Source organism: Anomalospiza imberbis, chromosome 1, assembly GCF_031753505.1.
Source record: "Anomalospiza imberbis isolate Cuckoo-Finch-1a 21T00152 chromosome 1, ASM3175350v1, whole genome shotgun sequence".
Classification (NCBI taxonomy): domain Eukaryota; kingdom Metazoa; phylum Chordata; class Aves; order Passeriformes; family Viduidae; genus Anomalospiza; species Anomalospiza imberbis.
In genome coordinates, this window is record NC_089681.1 from 84,553,158 (window position 1) to 84,571,698 (window position 18,541).

Genomic DNA, 18,541 nt, shown 5'->3' on the forward strand with positions numbered 1-18,541 from the left:
ATTTATCCTCTCCTCCTCCTTTTTGCACAAAAGGCAAGCTAAAAGGCTGGTTTGGTGAGAGGCAGCAGCAAGGTTGGATTCCTAGCTGTCCATCTTAAATGAGGGTCCAATCTCACAAAAGTTAAAATTTTGTCAAACCCTGTCTGCCTGGGTTAAAATTTCCTGTGTGTTTCAGTTGTCCTCACTGAACTTGAGTTCATTCTTTGAACTCTTGAGTCTGTAGAACACTTAAAAAATGTTTGAAGCTCATGTCATCCTTCACACTATCAATTCACTGTAGAAGGACTGGGAACATTTGAAGGCTCAAATTAGCTTCTGTCACAGAAAAAGCAGCCTGATGAGTTCAGTTTTACTGTGTGTGCAACCTTTGCTCTTCTCTTGCATGCAAGTTTTTGTAGCCTCTTTGTGTTTTAGAATTACACATGTGGTATTGGAGTCCCAGCTCTTTCATGCTTATTCAGTCACTTTGGGGGTTTCGTAGTATAACGATGTCATATAAGTACTTGGGGGAACATATCTCTGAGAACTAACTACAAGTGGGACAACTGGTAGCACTACACCATCTAAAGATCTCCTGAATGACTCCTGTATTGGCAAGCTAAAAGTTTGGTTTCTGTTACTCCTCAGAACCACAAACCTTTTTCCCTTCTGCTTTTCCCATCATTCACACAGTCATCTATGCTACAGCTTTACAATGTTGCTAAAATTGATTTGAAACATAGACTGACAGGTTTAAGTTGTAAAAAAAAAAAAAATTAATAAGTGGTATAAACTGGAGATTATTGGATAATTTTGTTATATATTTCTCTGGTAAAAAGTACAGTGGAGAGTCCAAAATTGGAAGATGCTATTTTAAAGTTTCTGTCAGCCATTGTGATAGTTGATGGCTGAAATTGTCCTTCATTTTTATTTCTTAAGTCTTCCCATTCATTTTTCTTTAGAGCAATGCTGGGGCTTTGTTAGTAGCAGCTAGAATTCCAGCAAGTCAGTCTTTGGTATTAAGAATAGAGTGGGAGTGGAATGCATTTATGTTGTAACAGAATAATAACATTTTCCTCAGAGAAATTGCAAGGGCTTGTTGAGACTTTCTATAACACATTTCTGTCAGAAGCAGTGGAAAGGCATTGTATTTGTGCTTCAATATGCTAAATAAGAGGTATTTTAGACTTAAGAATGTTATGTTTCACTTGATTAGCCTAATAGTTGCAATCTACAGTTACAAGGTGCATTAGCTTTCAGTGCTGTATAATAGGACTGGCAGCATGGTGTCCCAAAAACTGTAATTGCGTGGGCTGCTGAACAGTTGTAGAGAAAGCTGCACAAAAATTCTATTCTAAACAGAATTTTTTCATTTTGAAATGAATTTCACAACAAATTCACAGTTGGATGCCACTGCTTATATTTCTAGTGAATCATACTCCAGAAAAGTAATACTTTGCTTCAGCAAAGCCTGCCACAAACAGTACAGTGATATAAATCAGAAATGGGATATTGTTTAATTGTAACTTTTCAAAAAAATAGTACAGTTATTAACTATGCCTGCAGGTCCTGACATTCCAATATGTTTGGCTTTGTCTCCACATCCAAAAATTAAATCCTTCACGAATAAGATAAAAGGGAGGGCTGGGGGGAAATGCCCTTTTTACATAAGTTCTATTTGTAGTAGGAAGCTGACCCCCCCAAACAGCAATGATTGTCATAAAACTACATCTTTCGCATCTTAGTTAGAGCAAACCTTTATACAGAGACCTTTTATTTCCAGCATAACTTCACTGATGGTCATTTCATTTATACCTTCATTTCTTTCTTTCTTGTGCCTATGTTGTTCTTCATCTTGCATTGTTGTCCCTTCTTTCCCTGTTTGGTTCCACTAACTGGCATTTTTAGAGTGCAGTTGCATGTTCTTTCTGTCTTTGACTTGTTTAGCTTACCAAGACAAGGTCTTCCAGGTTGTTAAATGCTGCAATTAAGGCAACTGCAGTTTCATATACATAGACTGTCTCTATACTGCATAGCTTTGCACAGTTTGTGCTGAATTACTTGCTCTTAAATTGTAAAACCTGTCGAAGAAATTGAGGAAATATTTGTGCTGGTACTGGGCTGCCTGATCCTGAAGTCATTGCAGGACTGAGCCTGCTATGAAAGGTCAGGAACACCTAATTATTTCTTGTAATCCCAGTGGCACTTATCTTCTTTAAGTTCTTAGCTCACCCATTTGTCCTTGTGTGTGTTACAAGGATGGAAGATAAAATATGTCTGCTTATGCCCTTTCACTGAGGTTGAAGTTAACAATTTTATCATACAGCTGGGATAGGCTAACAATATGCAATACTAAACTACTCTCACTTAATTCTTACCATAGCTTCCCTCTATTCCATTTACTGAATTGATTCTGACTATTTTACCTTAGCTGAGAACCATCAGACAATGGTGTTCAACACCTGGCGCTAATGTTGCTGATATTAGTATTTCATGCTTTCAGAAATTAACAGTACTTAGGCAGTTACAGCAGTGATGGCAACTTGGTAACTAACTCTTCATGAAATATGTTATGGAAAGTTTCTGCAGATACAGTGATAGGCAACTTACACTAGCACAGTCAAAAGCTGTTTAATTTGGGTGCTTACAGCAGCAGACAGAATTAGCAGCTGCTACCCTGAGCCAAGTTGCACGAATGCATGAGAAGAGGCTCGCTACCTCAGGGGTTTAGGTGGGATAGGTGGGAAATGAGGATTCTTCCTTGGAACCGCATCACCCTCTTACACAACCCACTTCAGTCTCTCTCCACTTGGGCTTTTCACTCACCCTCCTTGATAACACTTCTTCTCAACTCAGCCTGCTGGCCACCTCTGCAGGAGACACACATGCCCTCTATGTTTGACATGGCAGCCCCCTCTCTGTATCCTTACTGCTCCCCAGCAGTAGCAGGGTTTGAGTGAGATACTTCCTTAAGGAACACTCAGTTGGGCCAAAGAAATGCTGCTTAGGTCACTGAAATTTTGATTGACTAAGGAACTTGCCGTGGCAGTGCTCAGGTATCCCTAGAGAAGGGAGACTGTCAAAGTCTTTATCTTGTGCAGCATTTGTGCAAAAGTAAAATCAAAGTTTCCACATGAAAGATCCTTCTGTCACAAGATGAGGTTGGTAGGCAGCAAAAGGTGACTACCACATAGGTTTGCAGACCAAAAGCAACACTTTGCACCTGGAGGTTAACTGCAAACCAGCTCCCAAATTCACCCTGTACCTCTTGATTTGATATGCAGTACAGACCATTGTTCAATGTCTGGTCAAGTTGTATTTGTTTCTGGGAGGTGATACAAATTTTGACCTCCGTGATATGAAGTGTGCAGAGGATTTCAACAGGGGCAGAGTGAAGTAAAAGAAGGAAAACAGTACAAGAGGAAAAAGGAAGGGGGTGTTGCATTTCCACATATACTTGTGATCTTTTGGTGTGGTTCAAGTATTGGTGTGTAACATTCTTGCTTTGTTTTGCAAGGTTACAGGGCAGGAGAAAAAAGTCAGTTTCATAAAATTTCTGGTGTTGTTTTATTCCTCCCTCACTTCCTTGCTATGATGAAAGAAATTTTAAGTTTGCAAGCTGGTATACAATACTTTATGACTTGTCTTTGGGTTAATTTAAATGGAAAAATCTACTGAAATTTTCAAGGGAAATAATAAAGGTGTAAAGAGAAAAGGCACTAGAAATGTTTTGGAATGTGTGGAGAAAGACTTGTATTTTTCTGACGTCCAGGCTGTGTCCCATTGCACATCCTAGATGTTTGTTCCTCATGCAAGACAGTCCTGTGCTGTCAAGGACAGGTCATCCTTGTGTCCTGCTTTTATAAAATTTCTATCCGTAATTGTCTAACAAAGAAAAAGAGTTACCTTTTTAGATCGTGAGGCAAGTTCTGGGATCAATGTTTAAAGATATGAGCGTGACTGAGGTGGCAGTGGTGAGATACTACTCTTTTCACAGAATAGCTCATTTTGATGATCTCGGGTAACCCTTTTTAAAGCTGTTTTTTGTAGCAGGACTAAGTTTCTGCATTGGTGTTATCTGAGGAAAGGTGGAGCAAGTAGATGAACTGATTAAAGGTTCAGTTTATAATTTTTATAGCATTAGCCTTAATCACACTGTGATCTCTGAGCTGTGTGGTCTCACCAGTCTTTGTCCATGATTCTTGTATTTTACTGTCGATTGACTATATTGAAGAGAGAGATGGGGTCATTGCACTTTCTCTGATTTGTGGTAGACTAATCAAAATCAGAAGTTGAGGTCATGTGGATCACTAACCTTCTCTCGTTACTTTGTTTGTACTTACAGCATTTATACATACTCTAAAGAGTTGAATGCTTTCTAATTTTCCTTTGCCTACAGAGTAAAGTGGCCATAAAAATAAGTGAGGCAATTTTAGATTTTTGCCTATTTTAAATCTTAGATGACTGGAATACAGGCTGGGAAAGTTACAGAATTACAGCAGCAGAGAGTACAAAGAGCCTGTCCTAACTAAAGCACATGCTGCTGGATGTTCTGTTTAGAATTCACTTCTTAGTGTAAATTGACAAGTGTTTCATAAGCTTGGCAAGAAAATGCTTATTTGACTTCTCCACCTTCCCCAAAAGGAAATTTCTACTAAGGCATGACATCTCCTATAAACTGCCATGAGTAATATATTCTGAACCGCTTTCAGATAAACAAGAGACCTTGCTATTCCTATCTGTAATAATTCACAGATAGAGAAGCTGATAAAGTAGTAAGATCTTGAAGACTGTTATACAAACAAAACCTCTTTACTTTGTTCTTTAGAACTTATCAAACTGGTGCATGTTCTGTGCCATGGTGTGTGTATCCTAGCAAAGCATCCAGAATGTATTTTTTAATAATGCTAGTTTTTTATTAATTGCAAAGTTGGTGAAATTATCTTGCTAGAGAAGAATACTAAAACAGGAACCTACTGGCTTTTTTAACCTTCTGCTGTAAGGAAATGTGCCTTTCTCCATTTGATTTGAAAAAGGAAATAGTCTGGTGGTGTGGCTATGGAACTTTCTCTTTCTGCCTCTGATTGCAAAAGTAGTAGTAAAAAATTAAAATAAAAAGTACAGTATTGAACAGCAAAATATTATGGTGGTGTTGAGACAACAGAATGAAAGTAATTATTTTGTTTCTCTTGTTTCAGGTGTCAGAAACTACTTGAAAGAAGCTTTAGTGAATATCATTGCTGTGCATGCAGAGGTGAGGATAAACTTCAGATCATTTCATGCTTATATAATTTCAGTGTACTTTTGCTGGTAAATCCTGGATTTTTTTTTATTGAAGTGTCTTCATTATAGATTAGGTTTAGCCAACCTGTTATACAACTGATAACTTCTTATATGGGCAGAAGGAGATGAGTAGTTCCTGTTTATCCTCTCTAACGCTCCATTACACCTTTTCATCTCCATTATCTGATAAAGAGGAAAGCCAAATGCTAAAGTTAAATTCTCCCTTTCCATGCAGATATTACATAGATATATGGCTAGTTATGATGCTCTCTTTCTCTGATTATCTTTATTTTCCAAAATATCTGTAAATTAACTTCTGTTTCACCTTGAAGGAAATGTTCAACACATGCCACTCAGAGTGAAAAGCCAATATATGTCAGTCTTCTACATACAGTGGAAATAGGAAGGCTAAACACAGAAAGTTTTACAGTCTTTGTAAGCACAAATACTGCTTGAAATACCTAAGTAATGGCTACCTAGGCTAGGGAATGCATGTTAAAACATTGCTTATAACATAATGAGCTCGAAGGGGCTGCAATTATTTAGCCTTTTGGGATTGTATGCAGGAATTTTCTATGGTTCTTTAAGTTAGAGCCTATGTTTTACGTAATCACTCCTTCTAATCATCAAGAGTGTTAACAGATTACTGTTGCTCCTGGTAGAAGCATTGGTAGTAATATTACTCTTACCTTCCAAAATACCACAAATATGGCTGCTCTAACTTTTCCCTGTAATTAAAATATTATGAGATTCACTTGAGGCTTTTACTTTTCTTATTCCTTCTTAAATTACAAGGATTCGTATAAATTAAAATATTTTCAGGAACTTCAAATTTGTCTTGCAGTATTTTTGATACTGTTTCAGTGTTACATTATAGCAGAAGCATTTTCACAGAAGCATTGTGGTTTTACCAAATGCTTCCAAATGAGGGAATAAGAAACACTAAAAACATACACCAACATAATACAAAATTTTAATATTGCTTTTCAGTTTAGTGGAAATTGATTAAATGGAAATTGGAAGTTTTGCTTTAAAAAAGTTAAAGTAATTTGTGACTTATTGAGCTAGGCTTGTAAACATGCATACTTGTTAAAATGCTGCAGCAGAAAGGTGCATTGCTGTGCTCTCTTCATTGAGACCGATACTGTCACTGGCCTAAATAGCATTGCCTAGTAAATTTCTAGATGTGAAATATACAGAAATATGAGAAGGTGTGTCAAGACGAAACTCCCACTTCCACTGGTGAAATTCTGTTAAGCTGGGTCAGGTTTAAGTTTAGTTAGCAAGGCAGCAAGTTTCTGTATTTTGAAACAGCAAAAATTAACCATCAGATGAGCAGCAAGGATAGACTGAAATGGAAAGAAAATTGTTTCTCTACCTTTGAATTCAAATTTAGCTGAAATCAAAATAAGGGCTTCTTATTGCAAATTTGTGATGAATCACCCTTGCTGACAATTATTTTTCTTGGATTCGGTGAAGTAACTCAAGAATGCTCATTGCAGGCAGAAATATCCTTTTCTCAGTAGAAGATCTTTGGGCATGTTCCTGGTATGTTTGTGTTGAATTGATCATCAATGTTTGGTGCTGAGTAAGATGACCCCTTTCCAGCACTGGTAACAGCTGGTAGCTGACATTTATGGGGTCAGTGTACTTGGCCTGTGGTGCAGACCTGCTTTTTGGAATGGTCAGCCTTATGGGATGCCTGCTACACAATTCTTTATTTAAATCACTGAAAACTCTGTAGGAATCGTTCTTTCTTTGTTTTTTTTTTTCCTTGTTAATTTTTACACATATGTATTAATATCTTCTGTCAGTTAGTAAATTTCCTTGTCATACATGGGATCTAAACTTTGCGTAAAAGTAAAGGTATTCCAGCAAAAAAAATCCACTACTTAATTCTTCAGAATATTTCAAAGCAGAAACTGGGGAAATGTTTCAAAACTTTATACATCTCATTTTCATTCTTGTACCACTCCAGTCACATACTTAAGCTTACATACACCACTCCAGCTTCATGTGTCATCTTCTCTCCCAGCCCTGTGCAGTTCAATGCAGCTTTATCATCACCTTTAGGCTTTGACACAAGTTTTGTATGTCTAACCTATAATCTCACTTCCTCCTATATTCCAACCTCTTGGCCTGCATTTTCCCGAATTCATTATAGAAAAATCATACTTTCTTTTTTTTTAATCCACAACAATTTCTCACTTCTGTAAAGCTCCCTTTAAGGAAGATTAGTCTCGTCATATTTTGCTTCAAGCATAGATTTAATAACTTTGTGTTGCAGTTACTATTCTGAACATGCCACTTTTAAAAGTTATACAAATTATTGTTTAAAAAGATTGTCTTGATGCATGGGAAAACAAGTAAGGTTTTTTTTTGCCAGGGACCTAATAAATGGCAGCAGTGGCAGAGTCTAAATGAAAATCTATTGACACCCTCATATTTGCACAGGCTGTCAAATGTTTATCTCTGCCATAGTGTATAACAACACTAGCCATTCAACAGTGGTCAAATATAAAGGAGTCTAGAAGAAATAGCAAAATATATGGGTAGAAAGTGGCTGAATGTGTAGCTGTCAGACACACAACTCTGAATCAAAGCTGCTTATCTATGAGACAGCAGTCTGTCTACAGCCGCCTGACTACCTGCATCCATCAGCCAAAAGCACCTATTTTGAAGTCTAGCTGCCTTTTGGTATAGCAAGAAGGTTATTACAAATCACATAGCCAAATTTGCTGTTAACAGAGGGTCGAAGTGCAGGACAAGCATCAAAATACATCTTTCATATTCTAGTTTCTTTTGAATTGTTGGTATGTTGATAAAAATGAAGGAGAACTTTCAATCAAAGAGGTTCATGTTTTTTATTGAAATGTTAGTATTGAAAATATTTTTGTTAATGCAGGTGTTGTGCTCATGGTTCTTTTCATTAAACTTAGGTGTTTACCATTTCCAAAGACTTAGTTCCTCGGGTAATGTCAAGGGTTGTAGAAGCAGTGTCAGAAGAGCTGAGTCGACTGATGCAGTGTGTTTCATCCTTCAGCAAAAATGGAGCTTTACAGGTACCTGAGTACTTTGTACTGCCAAACATCTGAATCTAGAAAACTGAGAATAACAGACAGAGGCATAATCTGGGTATTTGTTTGATTTATTGTAGCAGTGAAAGCAAGGAGATTAAAAAGGATTATTTTACAAACTATTTCATATTTATGGATGAATACCCTTTGGCATACTGGTTCTTGGGTTTATTATATTTTAGGGTTATCTTTGTATTAGACAGCATTAAAAGGCTACCTGTATTCTATGAGATAAAAAGCATCATAATGGTATCTTTTTGAAATACTGTCAAATACGCTCTTTGGCCTGACATTAAAAAAAATCACTTTAAAAGAAAAAAAAAAACAAAGTAGTGATATTTTGAGATTTAAAAATCCCTAAAACAGGATGCAGTAGGATCTTGTAAGACTTTGCAGGATTAGTCACTTGTTTGTTTTACTCTTTCTAAAATACCATGCTGCTGTAACATGGGCAGACTAGCTTTGCTGTCTTGTTAGGCTTTATTTACAGCTGCATTGGTAGTTGTACTTGCTATTGGGTAAGCTTTAAAGGACTCTAAGAAAAATACCTTTTTATAAAAATCCCTTTGAGTCAGATTGCTATGGCTGTAACCAAAAAAGAGCATACTCTCTATTTTCATTGTACATGACAGCATTCTTGCACTGTGATGGGAAAATAATATCCAGTGGTAAGCCTTGTTTTCCAGTTGCTGCTAGTATTGGCATTGGACAGAGAATTAGTATAGGAAGATCGCAGCCAAGTGATTAACTCCATATTTAAACCAAATCCATGAAGAACAACAAAGCTATGCCTATATCCCTTTTGTCTGGTTAAACAACCCACTGTAGGGACTTGCTGCCTAAGCCTGTAATTGAAAGGCTTTTCTCTCCTTACTGTAATTTTGTCCTTCATGGTTATTTTCTGTTCCTCTGAACATGGAAAATCCTGTCTGCAAGCGGCAGCATGAGAGTCATCCAAGCCTTGTTAGGCTGAACAAAAAATTCTCATTCAAGTTTCACTCTGTATTCCCACATCCCATGACCCACAGTTTTGCCGGGCTCACCCTTCCACCAGGTTTACTTAGGCTGTGGTACTTGAGAATGGGGTACTGGTACCTCCTAAAATGCCAAAAAGACTCCAGAACTTCAAAAAGTTCACAACTCCTGAGCATGGAGCACTATACCAAAGAGGTAAAATATTTTGTGTTGAGAAAAGCATTTCTTATGAGTATAAAATTTGGAGTGTCTATGTTATATTTTGTGCCAGAAAGTTCTGGCTCTAAAAAAGCATAAATTTTACCTGACTTCCTACCTAGAGGATAGACAAGGGAGATACCTAAAAGCCCAAGGCTTTCATTAGAAGTGGAATTAGTTGTCTGTGTTGCATTTTTAAAAGTTTTGTTTTGGAAGATTAATGTTGTGTGTAAATGTAGATCAGTTACTGTAATGTCTAACTGGATTAAATTTCATATTTATGCTTAGAAGAACAGAATGTTAATTTTTATGAAGTTCACTTTGTATTTTTAAATTAAATTATTTCAGGGTCTCTTGCAGAATGTTTCTATTTCATATAAAAGTTGTGATGATAATGATAGCTTTTTCAAAGACCAATGGATGATCTATGAAATCTATGAAGAGTTCAGGAGTTCACAGAGTTAATCTGTGAGTTCAGTCTCCTCCACAGTTTGCCTAAGTGAAAATTAATACCTGGGCACACAGTACAGTGCAGGAATAAAATCCCCAAGCTCTTATGCCCTCCAGGTGACACAAAAGAAACAAAGTACCATCATTCTACTTCCTCATCTGATGGAAAAAAATAGATTCACCAGAAGAACCAAGCACAAAATGTGTATTGACATATTTTTGTACTTTTGTGTTTCCTTTCTCCCTGGCTAAGCAGTGCTGTGAGAAGTTAGGCTCACTGTATTTAAATTTAAAAAAAAATTAAAAAGTTGCATCTCTCTTTCTATCACAGTACAGAAAAGATGAAACAGAATTAAAGATTTGTTACTGTTACTGAGAGACAAACCAGTGTTTTTTGACTACTACACAGTGACCATGTGAACAGTTTGACTTGAATCAAAAGTATGAAATTGTTCCTTTGAGCAGTCTCCTGAAAGAGTAGCATGGCAACAAAGAATACAGGAAATAAACTGTTAAAAGCCAAGGCTGCTTACAAGGGCAGAGTGCAATAGTATTTGCCTCTCAAGAAGGTGAAGCTTTGGGATACTTGTATATACTTGCTGAAAGGACATTGTGTCATTTTTTCAATATTTGTATTTCTGTCTTCAGGCAAAACTTGAAATCTGTGCTTTGAGGGATACAGTGGCCATATACCTAACACCTGAAAGCAAGTAAGTTGTGCTGTAGTGTCAGTTTTTGCAGTGTAATGGAATCCTTGGTAAACATGCAAAAACACATAATGTAAATTTAGAGTGAAGGAATTTTGCTTCAAATAGAATGTATGATCTACTGTGTAAATATACAAAAAACAGATTTTATCAGTTGTTAGCAAGATTTTATCAGTTGAAAGAAAAGTTACTTTTTTGTTGGTTTTCACTTGGACTTTTAGACACAAACTAATATTTGCCACCAAAAACAAATTGTAAAACTGTTTAACAGCAGTGTAGCTGGTGAGGATAACTATGCTAAAGCCAGACACAAGCAGATCTTGATGAGTTTTATCCAGTTTTTCACAGCAATCTCATAAAACATAAAACAAATAACCTGCCAGATTCATCAGAGTCTACAGATCCAGATACTGGCAGGTCCCCTTATAGGGTTATGGAGAATTACAGCTCTCCATAGGCTTATATAATACCCTGCTCCTTCTCCACACACCTAATCAGGGAAAGGGAATTCAGCTTCACACTGTCTCCTAGAATCAACACCTTCAAAAGTCTTTCAGCAATTTATCATTTCTCACTGAGGCAAGACCAAAGATAAATAATGTGGGGGACACTCATACATTAATATAAAGGGAGAAGGAAAAGCATTAGCACCATGAGTGGTTGATGCAGCCAAGGCATGTAAAAACAGGCTATGATAGCTCTCAGCAGTTTTGAGTAAAGCTGATTGATTTAAATTTCTAGGTGATTATGGTGGGGATTGGATACAGGCAGACTCATTCATTTTTTAATTACCTTCACTTCTTTTAAGATTGGCACTACTTGGTAATTTGGTCATCTTACCTAATCAACAGTTTTGTAGGAGACATTGCAGTCTTAATGTGTCTTCATAGAGTCACACATAGTGTCCACTGGTGTCACTGCATTCCAATTCAGAGTCCACTGGTGTCACTGCATTCCAATTCAGAGTACTCAGTTCCCTATTCTGATAGTGAAAAGGCCTCTAAAAGAAAAACTACTATAAGAAAACTACTTGGCACTGGCTCAGTTTGGATAAAATGGAAATTATATTATCGGTAATAGGGCAAAGCACAGTGAACCCTGAAAGCCAGAGCTTCATAGAGGCTTTTTGTCCCTGAACTTATTACTAGCAGTAGTTGCCACAAGTCACCATATTAATCTTTTGCTTACAAGATTCTACCTATCTATGCAGGTACTGCATTGTTCCCTCATTTCTGTTCCACTCCTGTTGCCCAGGATGGGGTGGAAACCCTATTTTTGGATTTACTCAACACTTGACTGGATAATGGCCCAACGAAATCTCCTTTACCCTTGAAATCGGCCCTGCTTTGAGATCAGGGTTGGACCTAAAGTCCCTTCCAACCTAAATTATTCTATGACTCTGTTACCTCAATGCAAACCCTCTGTAATACTCTTCATAGGCACCCTTCTGTAAGGCAGAGTGCAGTGGTCTGTCTGCTAAGCACAGAGAGACAAAATCAATGTTTTATCTGTTCTTCATACACTGATGGTCACTTAGTTTTAGGCAGAAGGCAGGCTGGCCACTACCTGTTAATTTTTGAACAGTCCAGGATGTGACAGTCTTCAGTGAGCTGCTGATTTAACATTTCCTGTTGATGGATGATGTACATCACATTAGGAATGTCAAGATACATGCTTGACCCCATGACTATTTAATGTTCAATTTGCATATGAATGTCAGGTCTCAGGTAAATATTTGTCAATTTATTGAAAAAAAAATGGATAAAATATAGCATCTCTCTGAAGGATTTATAGAGAGAAACTGCTGAGTAAATGCTGAGTCTTGTACTAGCAGAATATGAGTATTTTTGTTTTCCTTGCAGATCAAGCTTTAAGCAAGCTTTGGAAGCCCTGCCTCAGCTCTCAAGTGGAACTGACAGGAAGTAAGTACAATGCACCCTCTTGTTTCCTTTATGGTCTTTGGAGCCATTGCTTTTTACTCTTGTAAGAATACTTTATTATAAAAGGCTTAACTTTTGCCATATTTGACTCTTCTGAATTACAGAGCAGAAGCCTTTTTGGACAGAGTCAAGAATAAGCTCATTCCTTGCCTCGTTCATGGCCCATTAAATTACCCAGAGGAGCCAATGGCTTTGTGACATATCCTGCTTGTCCATCCTAGTCTTAGCAGTTCAGTGTAGTTTTGTATTTTTCTTCTTGTATCAGTCTATTTCAGTCCTCCTTGTGAATTTTAGGGTTTCTCTGAGTTCCATTGTATTGTTTTACTGAAGTTAGTAGCAATTTTAAAAATGGCCAAGAACAAAGTTCAGGCTTTTGCAAGCTGATATATGGGGAGCTCGTAAAACTGGCATGTTTCCTTTCAAAAACAAATAAGGAGGGTCTGTGGTTCTTTATTAACATCAGAAGAAGGAATTTTGGGTTCTTCCTTTTCCACCACGATGACCTTTGACAAACAGGTTGCTTTGCTGTGCCCAGCCTGGTATTTGGTAGTCTATTTTACAACCACAGCATAATAGAGAGTAAAACTAGGACAGATTTGTAATGAGTAGTGTTAGTATAGATGGTTTAAACTGGAGATTGGTTTCGTTGTACTTTTCTGCATCAAATTAGTTTGCACTTAGAAGTGAGTATTTAGAATATTTTGTAGACACATGAAGAGACACTGTAACTCATGCTCTGTGGTCTGTGCCTTCTTCCAGATATCCTCTGTCTATGTAGTTGAACCTGCTCTTCTCTAGCCACAAGAAGTCTCAAGATACTGCCTTATCTTACTTAGCTCTAAGGCTTTATTAAAGTTAAAAATCAGTTTTGAATAAAGAGAGATCTTTTAACTCAAATTTTCCAAAACACCCGTAGAAATTTTTTTTCACTTAGTCACAAGCGTCTGAGCTTCATGAGACAAATGAAAATCAAAAACTTCATTATTATTACATCTGCCTCGGTGTTTTGAGCCCCAGACAGTGCAGAACTTGTTCTGTTTCCCAGGTCAATACATGGCAATTGTAATTTTTCCAGGCAGCTCATTGTAGTCTACATGTATTTGTGTAAAATAACACATTTGTGTTCTGACTGAGAGCTCTGTGTGTGTGTTCATTCACAATCATTACTATGATGCTAAATGATTCATGTGGACATGATCATTTTCCAGAGGACCCACTGAGGAAGCAGATACTGATTTTTTTGGTTTAAGTTGCTATTCTTGGGCTAGTTTGTTTTTTTTAACACACAGTGTATTTTTTTTTCTGTTACTGACTGTTCAATAATGCAGAATGCCAAAAAGTTCAGGTGATATATGGCTTGCTTTTGAAATAGGGCAGAAAGTTCAGAGGTCAATCACATTATTCCCTAGAAAAAGGAGAAAATAAAACACCCAGCCAAGACTGAAAAACAGCTTAATGCATCTCCAGTGTTACAGTCAATATTTTCTGCAACAGGCCCATCAACACCAATGCTCTTACATCTGTAGTTTGTGGATTATAATAAATATTATCCACTGCACCAGGTTCTTTCTTGACAGCTGGGTAGATGCACATTAACTATTGTTATGCCCCCAAATGAACTCATACACAGTTTATCTGTTAGGGCCAAACAACATGATTGTAGTGAATTAATGTTTCTCCTAGAACAGTCATAATATCTCTGATCTTTCACTTGTAATACTTAAGAGAAGTCTACAAATACCTTCCAAAGACAAGGCCGAGAACCGAAATTTGCAATTCCAGCTACACAAGAAAAGCAGACAGTGTACCTGAAGTCGCAGACAGAATAATCAAAATTTGCAGTAATTGTTCCCTTTTCAGAATCTTCTAAAGTTGTAACTATTTTCCCTTTACAGGTTACTAGAAGAGCTGCTAAATAAGTTCAAAAGCAGCATGCACTTGCAGCTGACCTGTTTCCAAACTTCTTCATCAGCCATGATGAAAACATAGACAACACAATGCAGACAAATGTGCTTAAAGATTGTACATTTTTTCTGGACTACTTCAATTCCTTTGAACACCCTAAAAAACCTAAAAATAATTCCACTGGAAAATAAATTGAAATACAACTTTCTCAGTAATGTTATGGGGTGTCCTGCTGAGTGAGACTTGTGTTCCTACATACTTTGATAAAGTGGTTTTCTGTCTACTGTATTTCACTCTGTGGAAGGAATTAAGTCAATTTTGTTTACATACACTTTTTCATGAAGAAATATTCATAATTGTTCTACAGTCTCAGTTTCACTTGTTAAAAATACATTGAAATATATTTTTAGCAAATGTCAGCTCAGACTTGAGTATTACTCATGTTGTTCAGTGTATCAATCTTAATTTCTAGGTGTAGAGTGATACTGAAGTGACTGGAAGACACAAATTCTATAAACTGTCAAAAAGTATATATTAAGCATCTCCCCTAGAGCTGACTCATAAATGTCCAGATAACATATTAAGTACACTGCTTCTTTTGCATTTAAAAATGGTAACTTCTTTTTTTTTCTCATCTACAGTTTCTGTGTTTGTACATCTGATTTCTTGGGGAGGGGGGGTATTTTCTTACTTATTTTTAATTAAATATGTTGCTGCCTCTCGTGTTTCTCCCTTCTGTTTGAGTATTGATAGTAACCTTCACATCTGAAATCTGCTTTCATTGGCAATTAACAGAAAAGCACTCAGACTTTATAAGATCAGTAGAAAAAATGTCCAGGTAAAGTATTCTTTGGTGTTAAGGCGTTGGATAGTTAATAGCTTCTCACATATAAGGAGGAGCACAATATGTCATTTGTTTTGCTTCTTCCTTCTTACTCTTACTGTCTTTCCTTGCTCTTACAGGCTTACTACCACTGTCTTCCTCTTGTTAGTCAGTCCTCTCTTCCTCACTAGTTATTGGATTTATATGGGGGGAAATAGGGATTCAGGAGAGAAGAACAGTTTGGCGGCTGTTGTTTTGGGGGTAACAAATGGGTTTAATTTTATAACTGATATCATGGCTTGGAATTAAATAATGCAGTAATAATATATTCTTTCTGTAATTGCAGTCATTTTGAATAAATCATTTCAGGAATACTGGATAGTTTTCAAGCAATTTCTTAATGTCACCTCATTTATTCTGCCAGTTCAATTATGTGCTTTAAAAATGCAGTGTACAATTCGTATATATTAATTTTGGAGAAAGTTTGAAGCGCATGTAGTTACTTGTTAAAAAGTTTTGTGTAAGTAGTAGCAGCATGTTGAATGGAAGTGTGAGACTTCAAATATATGTTTTTATCATTAAGTACCTGGATCAATGTTGTTTTGTTAAATGTTGTCCATTCTACGATGGTCATAGTCTTAACGGCTGATATTAACTGAAATAGTAATCCAGTTCTGTAAAAGATTTCACTTCACAATAATAAAATATTAAGAAATATGGTCAAAAGATCTTCTGAATTCCTAACTTTCCAAGAAATATTATTTCTTTGAATTTAGCCAGTCTACAATTTCTATATTCATATCGGGCATGTTCTAAGTATTGAAAACCTAATCTGTTGCCTGTACTGTCTGAACATACATTTAGACATCTCTTTATTTTAAGATCATTCTCTTACTCATCTTTTTCTGCAGCAGCTTGTTGCTTGTCTTAAGAACCTGAAGTCAGACTTTCGTGTAGGTGCTTCTCTGAAGTAACTTACGCTTCAGAACATCTCATTGACAGCAACGAGAATAATGTGGAATTGATCAAAACATTCCTTGAATCCCATCTGATATGAATAAATGTTCACAGTCAAGTCAGAGCACTGCATCTGAATAAATCCACTTTGTGGATTAAGGAAGTCAGTGAGCATCATGCTGCAACAGGAGGTAATGGAATCCCTTTGCGTGGAAGGGATGCTGGGACTGCTGAGGCTTCATAGCCAATGTACAGCAGGCTGCAGTTCCTCTGAAAAGAAAATTACAAAAAACAAGAAGTGGTCGGTGTGGATTTTACAATAAAAAGCTGTTAGAAGATACAATTAGGTTTTAAAAGGGTTGTTGGAAGTGGGAAAAGACAGGGAGACCACACCAGAATATACCATCGGTTACAGCTTGCAGAGAAGAGACGCAGCAAGGAAATCAAAGTAACAGAAGTGAAAGGCTCTGACATTTAAAGCAAGGTAAATGCTGAAAAAAGTACAAGGGAAAATAAAGTGAATTATTACATGAACTTTGAACCTCTAGAAAAATCTAAAAATGATACAAACTGGGAAAAAAATGTCACTGAAATAAAAGCCTTGAGAGCTTTATTTCTTACAAAAGTGAAAAATATAGAGAGTAATAAGGCTGCATAATATATCTGACTTAAAGTAAAGACTTACAGGAAAATTCAACCATAATATGCTGTGTTGAGATATTCAGCCTCTGGAGATGTTGAGGCATTCTTCTATTATTGTGTTTTGACATTTATTTTGATTAGTCATGAGTAGTTCAAGAGGTGGGCAAAGAGGAACTAAAATGCAAATGCTGCATCAATGTAATTAGGGAACAAGACAGGAGAAAATATTTTAATCCCTCTGTAAAGCGATGGAAAAAATTTGTAAATATAAGGAAAAGTCATTACATATCTGGGGGTTAACTAAATGGAATAGCTCAAATTAGTATCATAAAAGAATGAAGAAATCCTGTTCCTTCTCACTCACAAAATGTTTTTTTAATTGACATTCTTTAGAAATCATTGATGAAATATGCTCATAGTGTGTCATTGTTCAAGTTTAACATCTTCCTATAGCTTTTAAAAAGCCCCTTGGTTTATTAATCCAGAAAGAACCAGAGTCCTGCTAATTTCATGCCTGTGCTGAATTTTAAGGATAAGAATAGGCATGAGATGACTGAGGATCAGGCATGTTGAATTCTGTGTGCTAAACCCCTTGCATCTTCCCAGGACTCTGAGCAGTTTATTTTCACTGTATAGCAACAGAGGGGGAAATAAGCAGCAGTTGTGCTTTGCAGGGGATTTTTGACTGCTCCATAACATGTGGCTGTTGGCCTTGTAAAACAGGTCCAGTCTCTCAACCTTTGCCAAAGCTGTTGCATCTCCCTGAAGAGAGAGTACTTTATGGTGAAGATGAGATTTGTTTTTGTTTTCTACCCAGGCGGCCTTTCACCATCCAGAACCAAAAAACATTTCTGAAGCACTAGCATGTTTCCCTGCTTTATTGGTAAGTAGTGACGTACAGATGGAATAGGCCTATGTATGTTCAAGGAGAAAAAATAAGAATTGATTGTTGATACCAAGGCAGAGGTAATGGCAATATTCTAAAAAATCATGATAGAAGAATTTCATGGAGCTCTTTCACTGCTGAGCTTGAGAAGCAAAACTTCCCTTACGTGCAAAAGTCTTAATACTTAGCTAAGCAATGCCCTAAGAAATGTATCATAAAAGTATGCACAAACTCAACTCCTTTTTAACATTGAATGTTAGGATGTTGAGATGCTTGAGCGCGTCCAGAGGAGGGCTACAAGGCTGGTGAGGGGCTTGGAACACAAGCCCTGTGAGGTATGTTTGAGGGAGCTGGGGTTGTTTAGCCCGGAGAAGAGGAGGCATAGAGGTGACCTTATTGCTCTCTACAACTTCCTGAAGGGAGGTTGTAGACAGGTGGGGGTCGGTCTCTTCCACCAGGCAGCAACTGACAGGACAAGAGGACACAGTCTCAAGCTATGTTAGGGATGGTACAGGTTGGATATTAGGAAAAAATTTTTCACAGAAGGAATAATAAAGTACTGGAATTGTCTTCCTAGGGAGGTGGTAGAATCACCATCTCTGGATGTGTTTAAAAAAAGACTGGACATGGCACTTGGTGCTATAGTCTAATTGAGGTGTTAGGGCATAGGTTGGACTTGATGATCTTAGAGGTCTCTTCCAACCTCATTATTCTGTGAT

General features: G+C 37.0%; 1 protein-coding gene across 1 annotated transcript in view; it reads left to right on the forward strand.

The window, feature by feature from the left end:
* EXOC2 (exocyst complex component 2) overlaps window positions 1-16,063 on the forward strand; it is a 127,130-nt gene extending 111,067 nt beyond the window's left edge. The window contains exons 24-28 of the mRNA XM_068198379.1: window positions 5,178-5,233; window positions 8,202-8,324; window positions 10,611-10,672; window positions 12,532-12,591; window positions 14,505-16,063. Of these exons, the coding sequence (XP_068054480.1) occupies window positions 5,178-5,233; window positions 8,202-8,324; window positions 10,611-10,672; window positions 12,532-12,591; window positions 14,505-14,598 (395 nt within the window). The 3' untranslated portion in view covers window positions 14,599-16,063. The remainder of the gene's footprint in view (window positions 1-5,177; window positions 5,234-8,201; window positions 8,325-10,610; window positions 10,673-12,531; window positions 12,592-14,504) is intronic.
* Window positions 16,064-18,541: the final 2,478 nt, after the last annotated feature.